The sequence below is a fragment of the Acomys russatus genome, chromosome 8, assembly GCF_903995435.1.
Source record: "Acomys russatus chromosome 8, mAcoRus1.1, whole genome shotgun sequence".
Lineage (NCBI taxonomy): Eukaryota > Metazoa > Chordata > Mammalia > Rodentia > Muridae > Acomys > Acomys russatus.
The window spans coordinates 3071964-3085683 of NC_067144.1; the positions used below are offsets into that span (position 1 = coordinate 3071964).

The following is a 13720-nucleotide window of genomic DNA, read 5'->3' on the forward strand; positions in this document are numbered from 1 at the left end:
TAATCCTTTCTTGGTAACTAAGCATTGTCATCCAAACCACCACAGATGGGAAATTTAGGCAAGACATGGAAAGACTAAGCAAGAATCCTAGAAGCGAAGGTACAGACAAGAGTAAAGCAAACAGCTCTCTACCAGGCTCTTAAGTGTGCCTGATATAACAATGGCAAGAACTGAAAGGGCAGAAATGAGACCAAGAGAACATGGCAGGCAGATACAAAGTGTGATTCTGGACTGGATTCCAGACTGGAAAAACTTAGCTATATAAGGACATTGTTAGAGAGGGAGGGAGGAATGGGAGGATACAAGGGATGAGATAACAATTGAGAGGTGATACTAATAAATTAATAAAATATATTTTTAAAAAATGACATTGTTAGAACCACCGACAAAACTGGAACAATAGATTGTCAGTGATGGTATACCACGCTTATATAAGAGTGCCTTTGTTTTTAGTAATACACTGTATTGCTCCAAGTCCACAGTATGTCTAATTTTGCACAGATGTTGAATTGGTAAGACAAACACAGGTATGGCTCTAAAGGTCATGAAGAAGAACATTACACTATCCTCAGAACATTCCCTAAGTCTGAATTTATAGCTAATAAGTTACACAAGGTTACCCTGCCTTCCCACCCAGTGCAGATCGCCCTACAGTGTTGTCCATCACACACACAGACACAGCTTATCATCAGCATGTATGGCCTTAGGGAACGGCATGGGACTGCTTCCCAATATATGCAATAAAATGACTATCAACACTGACACAAACTACAGCCTAGGTAGTGAAGTGGTCCCCTGCTGTTCTCTTGCTGTGCCTCAGTTTCCCAGCTCCCTTCCCCCAGAGGCCAGCCTGGCTGTGGATGGTCAGAGAGTTCTCACCTCCTGCTGTCAAGCCTTGGCCTCAGCCTGCACAGCAGATGGTGGCAGCAGGCACAGGACACAGCGACACCAGCATATGCTGGGAACATGGTTCAGTCTCTTCTGTGCTGCTGAGCAGTCAAGACAGCAGGGGTTGAAACTCAAGGGAGGGTGATGGAGTGATTTAAACCTACATACGTCATCAAGCGGCCATGCTGCCATGTTACAGACAGAGACTTCGCTCCAATGGAAAGGATTATGTGATCTTTAGACACTTAAGGGCAGAACCTGAAGACAATTGCTTCATCTTTGTTAAATCTCATCTGAGCTGGGCGTGGCGGTGCACACCTGTAATCCTAGCACTCAGGAGGCAGAGGCAGGTGGATCTCTGTGAGTTCGAGGCCTGTCTGGTCTACAAAGCAGTTCCAGGACAGCCAAGAAAAACCCTGTCTCGAAAAACCAAAAGAAGAAAAAGAAAAAGAAACAAAAACAAAACTCATCTGACTACATCAAGTAGAGGATTAGACGGCTGAACTAATAGCTGAGTCTTTTTATGCTCCAAGCTTACACGGGCCGTTCTTTTTAGCTACATTCTAACCCTGAAGCAAGAAGGAGAATGGGCTTTGGTGGGCACTGTGCAGGGGGCGGAAGGGTATGCCACTGGCAGCTGTGTTAAGCACATTCTAACCACAGGACAGGATTACATATTTTATTCAACAATTGCTGAGATGAGAAGTAGGAGCCTGTGGAAACTCACGCCCAGTGTTAGGCAGCCAGGAGGGCTACAGCTGCACCTGCCCAGACCTGGTCAAGGATTTAACTAGCATGGCACAGGCAGTTCCCACTGGATTAAACAGCACTGGAGTCAACCTGATTTAGGAAAAAAAAAAAAAAATCTTAGGAAAGACATTTGTCTTCCAAGCCTGATGACTGAGTTCAATCTCCAGAAAACTCATGGTAGAAAAAAGAAAACCATTCACTTCTGAGGGCTGTCCTTTATGTCCACGTGTGTGTTTGTAGGCATACACTCATGCAGATGTTTAAAAAATAATAAAAAGAATCTTTCTGTTGATGTTTATTGAGATTCTAAGGATTTGAAACTTAAATTATGTGTGTATGTGTGTGTGTGTCCATGGAAGTCAGAAAAGGGCTTTAGAATGCCTGGCCTGGAGTTACAACTGGCCATGAATTGCCCAACATGACCACTGTGAATTGTACATGGTCTTAGCCACGAAGTCATGTCTCCAGTCTTGTGAAATCTTTCTCATCCTGAGTTTGCTTTGACACAACATATCTTGGAAGTCATTCAGGACTGCCCCACTGGTGTTAGATGTCCTCTCTGTGGGAATACTGTCCTGAACCGTGTTCAGGGACTTTGGCATTGGCTGCATGGATTGCAGGGATCTGGACGGAGCTGTAGAAGCAAGGCTGAGGCTGGGGAACTGAGCAGCAACAGCCTGGAGCCCACATCACACACGCCTGCTTTAGAGGATCTATTCCTTTAGAGGAACCACACTTGGGTTCTACCAACTATGTAGAACCAACATGAAGGGTTACAGTAACCCTGGACCTAGCATGTTGTCACAACCTAGTGCCTGGAGTCATGCCATACAACTGACTTTATAGTTATTAAGGTTAGGGAAACAGCTGAGAGACAGTCCTTCTAATGAGCTGTTATGTCTGGATGGCTGATGTGAAATAGTAAAAACAAACAGGACACACAGGAGTAGTCAATGTGCTGGGGTCCCACTACTGGAGGCCAGGTGTTCAAGATCAGCATGGGCCAGCACAGTGAAAACCTAGAGCAAAACAAAGTCTAACAAAAAGTGAGCAAAGTGGTAAGATTACAGAAAAAAACCTAGTTACTCCAAAAAACCAAAACAAGCCCTCTAGAAAAACGCAATATATTTTTGTAGCATGAATGCTCCTGGAAAAGCAGGAGCAGGAAAGCAGCTCCTTTCCTCTCAAGGATATACTTTAGAATCCTGCAGAAAGCCTGAAGCTTGATGCTGGCCCAGCAGGGGCATGCTCAGCCCTCCCAATCTACACTGTCCTGTAGACCTCAGCAAGAAGAGGGAGAGCACTCGAGTGTCAGATTCCAAAGTCACAAATTGCACAGCTATCTAAGAGAATCCCACACTAAATAAACTCGGGATAATAATAAAAAACCCTGAAGTTGGTGTAAAGAGAAAATGGCCCAGAAGAGCAAGAGCCAGAGAGTGGGAACACATGGCACCATGGAGGTCCGGCCTAAGCTGTCATTTCCTCATAGTGCGTGCTGACACAAGCTGACAGACAGCACGGTCAGAAGAAGCCAAGAGCCGTGGAAGCTTGGCCTGTGGCACAGCAAGTGAGAAGGGGATCAATTCATCAGCATGGGAGAGAGGGCTAGTTCAGAAGGTCAGGGCTTGAAGCATGCACTGACAGCTGTCAGGAGCTAGCAAGGCCAGCCTTGCTCCTCAGCCCTTCCCAGAGGACTAGCTGCGGGGACAGTCCTACCTCTGCTCCGTGTCTACAGTACAAGTACTGTCTTCGATGTAAGATTTGGGTGGACGTGTTGGCAAAGGGCTGGGCAGACTCCTGACCCCACACCCCAGGGGAGAGAATTCACACAGAGCGGACAGGCAAGAAGATGCCCTGCTCCAAAGCTGCAAAGGCCCTGGACACTGCAGAGGTGCTGCAGGCTTCCCAAATCCTCACCCAAATCTCTTAACACTGAAGCCATGAATAGGAACTGTCGCTTCACAGGCCGGGGAACAAGAGGTCAAGAACTCCTCTGGCTACCCTGGCCACAGAGCTAGAGGCCAGGTGGGTGTATCTACTTCACAGCACACGGGGTGAGGGCCCACTGGAGGCTGACCCGGGGACTTACTTCTTTTACACAGAAATGAAGACTTCTCAGCGCAGCTCTCGGCGTGCCAGCTGTGGAGGTCATGGTGCCTCAGGGTAGGAAAGTGGAAGCACTGGAGCTGGGCGCAGAACACATCGTCAGTCTCAGACATGGCGGATGCAAAGATGGGATCTGGGGGCAGGAACACTTCCGGGGAGCCTGCGGGGAGACTAAAGGTGAGTCTCAACATGTCAGACCCTTACAGGCTACCATACACAGTCCTCAGAGGGTCCCAGACACAGGGCTGGAGGACTGCCAAGAGCTAAAGGCTACTGCAGCTCCAGGGAAGGCCCCAGAGACACAGGGTGCCCAGTAGGCAGCATGCTGGCCAGGTGACTTCTTCTAACCCTAACCCTAACCACTCCCATTCCATGTGCCGTGTCCCAGGTGTCCCTATAAATCAAGTAACCACTGGGTGGAAGGCGGCACAAGGGAGACTCTAGGAGTTTCTTCTGAGTCAGGGTTCTGAGTCTGAATCCTTACCTTTGAACGCTACTTCCCAGCGACCTTCTACGGAATGATTCCGACCAGTGATGACATATTGATAACCAACCCAGAGCCTGCAGAGGGCAGAGAGAGACAGCTCCGGATCCAGGCCAAGCAGGCACTGATGACTACTTATAGACATATGTACGCAGTTAGTAGCACTGAGGACATGTATCTGTTTTTGTCCTGAGGGCTGGAGTTTGCAAGGCAAGCAGTCTACTGTAGCAGAACTACACCTTCATTTTGGGATAGACTAGAACTGAGCTTGTGACTACTGGCTCAGCCTCCTAAGTAGCTGGCTGGCCATACAGGACATAACTGCAGCTTATCTTGAAATTGCCCTCTGGCACTTGCCTCTTAGGCCACTATTCTGTCCTGGCAGAATGGCAGTTGTGCCATTGTTGGGAGGCAGCAGGTGGTGGCAGTGAACACTGGCCACCTTTTGGACCCAGAGAGCTGTGCTTCTTTCTAGAGAAGGAGAGACGACTGGCTGCCATCTCCAACATCCACCACCACAGCATGGATATGGCGCCTTCTAAAGGCAGAAGCTGAGAACCTTACTACATTCCTGCTCCCTAAGCAAAGCCCACATGAGCCGTTAGGCTGGCTGCCACTTTTCTGCTTCCTTTAGATGAGCAGGGCCTGGAACTCAGGTGGCAGGCTCTGGGCAGACTGTCCGAGACTGTCCGAGCTGTGCCTGTTGATGATCACATGGGCATGCACTTGGAACACTAAGGGTTCTGAGAGGAAAGCCTAAGCAGGCCACAGGAAGCACCCAGCAGAGCTGACAAGCCTCATTTTCTGAGAAGGCAGTCCCTGTGTACCCTTCTTATCACGTCCACAGCCCCACAGTGAACAGCCTCTTGGGATTCAGGCCAGCACTCTGGCCACAACCACCAATTGTAGCTGTGAAAGGGGCTGGTCCATGGGCCCACAGAGCAGCCGCAGGGTCCCATCCCCCTTCCTGCACAAGGCCCCAACTTCACCTCTTGGCTGTCCCCCTGCTTCTCCTGGTGGATCTGCCCTCCCCAAGTGGGGGCTGCCAGCGAGTCCGTAGCAGTGGACATACTCTGAACCCAGGACTCACTTGCGCTGGTCTTTCCAGCCGAAGCTCCGCTCTGGCTGGTCCCATTCCTGGGCCAGGACAAAGCGCAACTCCTGGTCAGTGGAGAAGGTAGCGAGTGAGCCATTCACACGCTGGCAGGTCTGTGCGGCGTCCCAGTAGTTCTCGCCACTGAGGTAGACCCGGTAGCAGCTGGCTGTGCCTTCATAGTGATGCCACCCTGTCGGGCATTTCCCTAGGAAGCATGAAGAACGGAAGGGGAATTGTCCCCCAAATTAGGATCGTGATTTCAAAAGTGAAATTACATGTGCCATATCAACAACAGTCACACTGCAGAATCACCCTGGAGGACTAGGTGGAAAGCAGTGCCTCCCAAAAACTGCAGTGCTGGGGACAATGCCCTAAACAGAAAGATTTTGGCTAAGTAAACAGAAATCTAGAGGCGGGTCTCTGTCTACCTTTGATTCTCCCCCCAGAGGTCAACTACCTCAGGCAAGGAAGGACACTAGTTAAATCCACACAGCCTGCACAGGCCCAAAGACCCCTGTCCTGCTGACAAGTCATAAGATGTTTGCTTCCCCTTCAGTTTTCTTCTTCTCTCTGGCTCCACAGATACAGGGATGGATGGATGGATGGATGGATGGATGGATGGATGGGTGGGTGGGTGGGTGGGTGGAGAGAATATGTGCGTTGGCAGTTTGACCACCACCAAATGTTTCTACCTAGAGAGGGGTCTAGGTTGGTCATCTAACTGCCTTCACTGACAGCAGTAAGCTCCCAGCCCCGAGATCACACTAACTACAAATGCTCAAGTTCTTGTAAAAAGCAGTTCAACCCAGGTGCACATGTGCTCAGGGTCCCCTCGATTTTACATGGTTCTCCAACTTCCTTAGTAGCCAACGGTTGCTAAGGTAGTTCTCTAACCGTTCATCTCTGCCTGTATCTGGTTAACAAAGCGGAATGACCACATAGTCTCACTGAGGCCCCGGCAGGAAGCAAATTACCAGGACTTCATCTCTGGTCACACAGTACCAACCAGCACACACCTAGAATAGCTCCGCGAACCTAATAGTAGAGGCCCAAACCTGCCTCTCACGGATGTGAAAACGGAGGCAGAGCATGCCACAGCTAGTAAACTGAGAGGTGGGCAGAGCCCCAACTCCAGGACATTCCAGCATCTTCCATTCTGTGGGTGGCTCATGTGCTTCAGGCATGGGCAGTGCTGGCACCTTAGTGAGGGTAGTATCAGTCGTGTGTATCACAGAATCCACGCTGTGCTGTGATGCTACTCTTGCTTGTCAGCTTGACTGCATATGGAATTAACTAAAACCCAAGTGGCTGGTACACCTGTAAGGGATTTTCCTTAATTAAATCATTTGAGATGGAAAGATCCACCTTTAATCTGGGCCACACCTTCTGGTGGCAGCCTGTATAAAGCGCAGAGAAGAAGGAAGCTTTCACTCCCGCCTGCTGTGCTTGCTGGCCAGCCCAGAGCTGACATCTTTAGGGTTCTGGTGTACACTGAGGATCAGCGGAGACATCCAGCCTTGTGGACTGAACAGCAACTGGATTCTTAGACCTTTTGCTGACAGACTCTCATTACCAGACTAGCTGGACCACAGTCTGTAAGCCATCCTAGTAAATCCCTTTCTCTCTATAGATTCATTCTATCAAGTTCTGTTCCTCTAGAGAACACTTACTACTTATTGCAAGTACCCACCCCACCCCTGCTCTTTGAGTCAGGATCTCACTACGTAGCTCTGGCTGGTCTTGAACTCATAGAGCTCTGCCTGTCTCTAATTTCCAGGAACACATGGCTAGAGTACCTCTCATACTTTTATGAAAGCCAGTTGTGAAAAGATGTTATTTAAAAGTGTACCTGCAAACCATGAAACTGGTCAAACTTATTAGGAATTTATGCTCATGTGTTTATTTTCATCTTATGAGAGTGGGTGTCTTACCTACATGTGTCTGTATACCATGTGCATGCAGTGCCTACAGGGGCCAGACGAGGGCATTAGAGCCCCTGGGACTGGTGTTAGAAGTTACAGATGATTGTGAGCTGCCAATCTGGGTACTAGTAATCAAACTCAGGCCCCTAAACAGCCATGTCACCAGCCCAATCCTCAGGGTTAGGTTTAAAGTATGTGTGACTTAGCAACAAAGACACAGGAGTCACAGGAAGGAAATGGCGAGCTGGACCACATCCGAGGCCCTCAGACAACACTGTGTACAAGGATGGCAAGGTGGACCACATCCAAGGCCCTCAGACAACACTGTGTACAAGGATGGCAAGGTGGACCACATCCGAGGCCCTCAGACAACACTGTGTACAAGGATGGCGAGCTGGACCACATCCGAGGCCCTCAGACAACACTGTGTACAAGGATGGCGAGCTGGACCACATCCGAGGCCCTCAGACAACACTGTGTACAAGGATGGCAAGGTGGACCACATCCGAGGCCCTCAGACAACACTGTGTACAAGGATGGCAAGGTGGACCACATCCGAGGCCCTCAGACAACACTGTGTACAAGGATGGGCGAGCTGGACCACATCCGAGGCCCTCAGACAACACTGTGTACAAGGATGGCGAGCTGGACCACATCCGAGGCCCTCAGACAACACTGTGTACAAGGATGGCAAGCTGGACCACATCCGAGGCCCTCAGACAACACTGTGTACAAGGATGGCGAGCTGGACCACATCCGAGGCCCTCAGACAACACTGTTTACAAGGATGGCAAGGTGGACCACATCCGAGGCCCTCAGACAACACTGTGTACAAGGATGGCAAGGTGGACCACATCCGAGGCCCTCAGACAACACTGTGTACAAGGATGGCGAACTGGATAGCACTATCTGCTCACTGTTCATGCTAAAGTAAGCAGTTGAGTGCACAGGGATGTGGAGCCTCCTGCCAAAGTGTGGCGCAGTTCACACAGGACACACTTCCTTGGGGAAGGATAAGCAGCGTTAATTTTGAGTCTCTTACACATGCTCAAATACCTGGTAACACATTTCCCACATTCACTCAGTCCAACTCAGACCAAAAACTATGGCTCCATGCAAGGGCAGGAGCTGTGAGGTGTGCTGGGAGCCTGCAGGTGACTGGCCTTCCAGGACTCCTCACTGCACGGACTGTTAGGCTCAGACAGTCACTGTAGCACAGACTGAGTTTGCAAAGTGTCTCTGAGTCATCTCCCATGTTGAGGCTGTGGGCTAAGAGTTAACCTATGCCCCTTGGCAGGCACATGAAATACCAGATTTTCTGCCAAAGATCTGGCTGTTCTTGTACATAAGAGGGTGTAATCACCTCGGAGGGTGTCAGCTCCCTCAGGGTGGGGGGTTTTTCATCAGCTTTGTTTCACTCCTTCAGAAGTTTAATGTCACGGGTTATTCATTACTAATCACTAACAAAGGAGATAGTTTTCACATGGCAACCATGGAATCACTCAGAGCCTAGTTCTCCATGCAGACAGCTCTGAAATTTCCTCAGGGCCGGTCAGTGTTACTATCCCTGAAGGCAGCCCGGCGTTAGAGCCTTCTTAGCTACCAAGTCTCCTTTACCACTTGGGAGTCGGATACCCTTAGCAGGCCAACATGCAACCTCATGCATGCCTTCCCAGCATCGTCCAGGACTGCTTAGTAACCCCATCCCCTCAGCAGTGGCCTGAAAGAGAGTCAGGGTTGAGGGAGGCTGCAAACACAGTTGAGTAACAAACGTGGTATGGGCATCGCCTTAGAGCAGGTCTGCAACTTACTGCTGAAGCGGACGGGCTGAGCCACGTTCACTGTATGGAAGTGTGTGGGGTCACCTCCTTTGGTCCGCCCCTGCCACAGGTCCACAGTTTCCTTCCCATAAGGACGGGCCTCTCCAGTCACTTCTGAAAGCAAAAGAAGTATGCCGTGAGCTCATTAGCAGCCAGCACCAAGTCAGAAGGCAGCCGCTCAGTGCTGGGAACGCCTAGTGTGGGGCGGCATCAGAAGCCACGCTCCGACTTTCCCATCAAATAGGATAAGCCTGTGCCTGCTGAAGTATGCTTCTTATTTTATAGGAATTAGGATCTTGTCCCTTTGCAAGCACTCCTAGCACAGCCACGAGTCGGCCACTCCGGCTTTAGACTGGTCAGCAGTGCCGGTTTCTACAGGGATGCCTGGAGAGAGTTCTTCCTGAGGCCCAGGCTGCCTTACCTGCCGCACAGGCCTGGGAACCTTCTGTTAGTGTGCAGGGAAACCCACCACACAGAGCCTTCTACCACACTGTCACTGGCCTGTGCCACCTGTTTGCCCACTTGTCTGCAGGTCCCCTGAGGCTGTTAAGCTTCCAGGCCAGTGCCCCTGGACACAAAGCACCTGGTATGCAACAGGTCTCCATGCATGGTTGACAGTGCGAATAGGAGGCTGAAGAGAGGAGGAACATCTAGTTTTACACAGAATTTGCAGGCCATTCCTTCCACGTCACAGAGAAGAGTGGACTACTAGTGAGTCACCTGACCCAAGGCAGCCACTGAGCAGGAGATGCCAGAGCCAACATGCCTTGTGGGCCCAGCCACATCCTACCCCCCTGCATCAGGACAAGGTAAGGCAAACAGTAGGATTCTGGGTATGCACGGCTGCCCTCAGACAGGAAGATCAGACTAGACTCTGGCTCTAATGGCTTCCCTCAGGCCTGAGACTGAAGATGTGGCCTACAAACTGCTCCCTTGACTTACTGACAATCCACCTGACTGAAGGTTCTCTATACATGTGATTCCAATAGCCTCGGTTCTAAGCGTAATTTTACTTTATAGGATTATCTTTCTCATTATGAAACAATATTTGATGCAAAATGTTTAAAGTGTTTAAGTTTAAAAGTTAAAATATATCAACCATCACTACCTTAAGTTCCTCTTAAGTCTCCTGTTTTTCCTATGCAAATCCTTAAAAAACCCTGGGCTCAGGTCAGTGGTAGTATACCCAGTATGACGGGACCCTGAGCTCCATCTTTACATAGACAAAAAAGAGGAGGGGAAGGGGGTCAGTGTGCCTGGTTACTTTTCTATTGCTGTGATAAACTTGTAGGAGAAAGCATTTAATGTGGAGCTTATAGTTTCAGATGGAGAGCATGGCAGCAAGCAGATAGGCATGGCATGAGCAATAATGAGATGCAAACCAGAAACAAAGAGGGAACAGACAACTGGGAGTCGAGCAGGCTTTCCAAACCTCAAAGCAGTCCCCCAGCAACACTCTTCCTTTAACAAGGCCACACCTCCTAATTCTTCCCAAGCAGTCCCACTAACTGGGGACTTACAGGGGAGAGCTCATTTAAACCATAATAGAAGGGGAGAGAGAGAAGAGAAACAAGGAGAGGTGAGGGGGAGAGGGCAAGGAGGAGAGAAAAGGGGGATCATTGTCACGGCTTTGCTGGCAGCGGAGTCCCAGATGGAAGTCTGACTGTGCCACAGGACTCCGGGGCTTTAGCACCTGCCACTGCCCGACAGGATTCTCGGTAGACGTTCCTCTATTAAGAGGTTTTAAGTCATGAACCTAGCTAGGAGCAATAAGGAGCCTTGCAGGATGTATCAGTGCAATCATTTTCTATTGGGCTTTCTATTATATGCGTAGGTATAAACTGGAAAACAAATGCACTCATTAGCAACCCTCACCAGGCACCACGAGGAAGACACCCGGAGGGCCTAGGCACCACTCAGATGAGCAAGTAAGTGGTGGAGATGGAAGAGAAAGGGGGCAGAACAGTGGGCCACAGGACAGTGCCCCTCTTTCTCTTTTTTGGAGGTGGTGGTTTCAAGACACTGTATAGCCTTCACTGTCCTGGAACTAGCTCTGTAGACCAGAGTGGGCTCAAACTCACGGAGATCTGCCTGCCTCTGCCCCTCAAGTGCTGAGACTGAAGGCGTGCGCCACACTGCCCAGCTAGGATACTGCATCTCTTGCCCACTTTCTCGCCCCAGAGACCTGCAGGCGTGAAGTCCCCTTCAGCTTTCAAAGTCACTGTACTCTACTCTCCATAACAGCTTTCCATCTGCCATTTTACATCATCAGAACTCTTCATCAGTTTTTCAGGGAGCCACATCCAGCTACAGACACTTGACATAAGGCTGGAAGTGGGCACTGGGGACAAAGTGGGATAAACACAAATAAAAATAATGTTGAGCTGGGCGAGGTAGTCCCAGCACTCAGGAGACAAAGGCAGGTGGATCTCTTTGAGTTCAGAGCCAGCCTGGTCTACACTGACATTGCCCATTCCCCCACTACATAGAGACCATGTCTCATCACACATACACACACACACACACACACACACACACACACACACACACACACACACACATTCATCTGAACTGTATAGCCAAGACTAGCCTTGAACTTTGATCCTCTTGCCTGTGTCTTCCCAATGTTGGGACTTCAGGCATGCATAATCGCACCTACTTCATACGCTGCTCGGACCACAAAGTCTCTACTAGCTCAGCTATACAACAGTCCTTTATGTCTTGTTTAGCTTTGAGACAAGGCCTTACCATGTGGTCAGAAGAGCTTTGAATGGCCAACCCTGCTTCAGCTTCCCAAGCGCTAAGGCTGGGCATGCACTACCACAGCAGCTGAAAGTGGCTTTTCTTTATAATGTGTGCTTGGTGGATGGAATCTCCTCTGTCCTCAGTCTCCTCTGTGGTAGAGTGAGGCCTTGGAATTTCCTAAACTGCCATTTTGTTAAGTCTGAATATATATATGGATTTCTCTGAGAAGCCCTGGCTGTCTCAGCTTCGAACTCAAGAGATCTGTCTCCTGAGTGCTGGTACTAAAGGCATGCATCACCACTGCCTGGTCAGAGTATAAAAAAAATTTTTTTCTTTTTTCTTTTTTGGGTTTTTCAAGACATGGTTTCTCTGTGTAGCCTTGGCTGTTCTGGACTCACTTTGTAGACCAGGCTGGTCTCGGACTCAGTGTTGCAGCTGCCTCTGCTTCCTGAGTACTGGGATTACAAGTGTGTGCCACCATGCTTGGCCTCAGAATATATTTTTAAAGTTTTCTTTCACTCCTTGAATTAATAAGATAAGAGAAACTGGTCTCTCCATGTGGGACTGCTGCGCGCTATGCTGTGTGCTATGCTGCTTTCCAAGCACCCAAAGGCTCCATGTCTCCTGTTAGGCAACCTTCCCAGCAATCACAGTAGCAAGTAGTATAATCCCCATTTACAGATCAGCCTGTCCAGGGGACCACGGCCGGTGAGCAGTGTAGACGGGGTGCTGCCTGAATTCAGTTCCTGAGTTTAACTACTATTTCACACACTGCAGAATTAACACAGGCAATCATGCTGACTCCCCTGCTTAGAGCGCTGTGTCGAGTCTGTGAGCATCCACAGAGCCCAGAAGTACCAGCTGTTTTTATGGTTCAGAGGAAGACGGTCTATGTAACCCAGACTGTGAGCCCTTGAATGAGCTCCATGGTGGGAGGCACAGCTTTGTAGCTGGGAGCCTTCTATTCTGGCTATTCCTCTCTTACTCCTGTGACATACCTGTTTATCTCCAGAAAAGCCTCCCCTGGGCTACAGGGCTAGCTGAAGGCATCCAGACAGCAAAGAGAGGCTTTACCTGCTACCTGAGACAATTCTTCTCAATTCTTCCCTATGTGTGCCCTCGGCTCCAAATGCTAACAGAAAGATAATGCAAACTGCTCCTCAACAAGTAGAAAGGACCAAATGAATCTCAGCTTACAGCCACTTACAGGAGCAGCTGCAGTGCTTCTCCTTCTTGGTGTGCACTGTGGCTGTTCCTCCTGCAAACCTTCATTCCCAAGTCCTCAGGTGCCTGACAGCCACATGGCCTCGCTGCTGCTGCTGGCTAACACAGTGGGAGGTCAAGTGTGCAGAGTGGAGGAGGGCGTGTGCGGTGCTGAGACTCTTCCCCAGTCCCTCCGTTTCCCCTGCCAAAGCCTGTTACTTTAAGTTTCAGGGCTCCCGCAGGGCACAACACTCTTTGTCAGGAGGCCCATGCTGCAGCTGGTTGTTAGGCTAAGCCAGGCTTCACTCTCCTCCTACTGCTCTTCTTTAATAAACTGGGTGTGGAGGCCCCCGCCTGCAGTTCCAGCACTTGGAACCAAAGCAGGAGGATCTTGTAAGCCTAAAAGTTTGAAACCAGCCTGGGCAACATAACAAGGCTTTGTCTCTTCAAACAACAACAAACTACATCAGCATTTGTGTACTGACCAACTTGACCTGCAGGGATGAGCTCACACTGCCGGCTCCTCTGAGCCACTGGCCTTGCTTTTCCACCAGGCAGGAAGCAAGAGCTGCAGTCTTGAAGAAGCAGTCTGCCACTGGATCATGACTTTGTGTACTGTTGCTGAGCTTTAATCAGCTTCCCTCATATAGCCAATCACAGAACAACCCATAGCCACATTTTGCTGTTTGTAGTTTTCTTCCAA

General features: G+C 49.7%; 1 protein-coding gene across 2 annotated transcripts in view; it reads right to left on the minus strand.

Annotated features, from left to right (window-relative positions):
• Dgcr2 (DiGeorge syndrome critical region gene 2) overlaps positions 1-13720 on the minus strand; it is a 62618-nt gene that overhangs the window by 15207 nt on the left and 33691 nt on the right. Inside the window, exons 3-6 of one of the 2 annotated variants that reach the window (XM_051150645.1) lie at positions 9060-9183; positions 5322-5540; positions 4232-4308; positions 3731-3907 (exon numbers count right to left, since the gene is read on the minus strand). In XM_051150645.1, the coding sequence (XP_051006602.1) occupies positions 3731-3907; positions 4232-4308; positions 5322-5540; positions 9060-9183 (597 nt within the window). The remainder of the gene's footprint in view (positions 1-3730; positions 3908-4231; positions 4309-5321; positions 5541-9059; positions 9184-13720) is intronic. The other variant, XM_051150647.1, reaches the window with a different exon arrangement.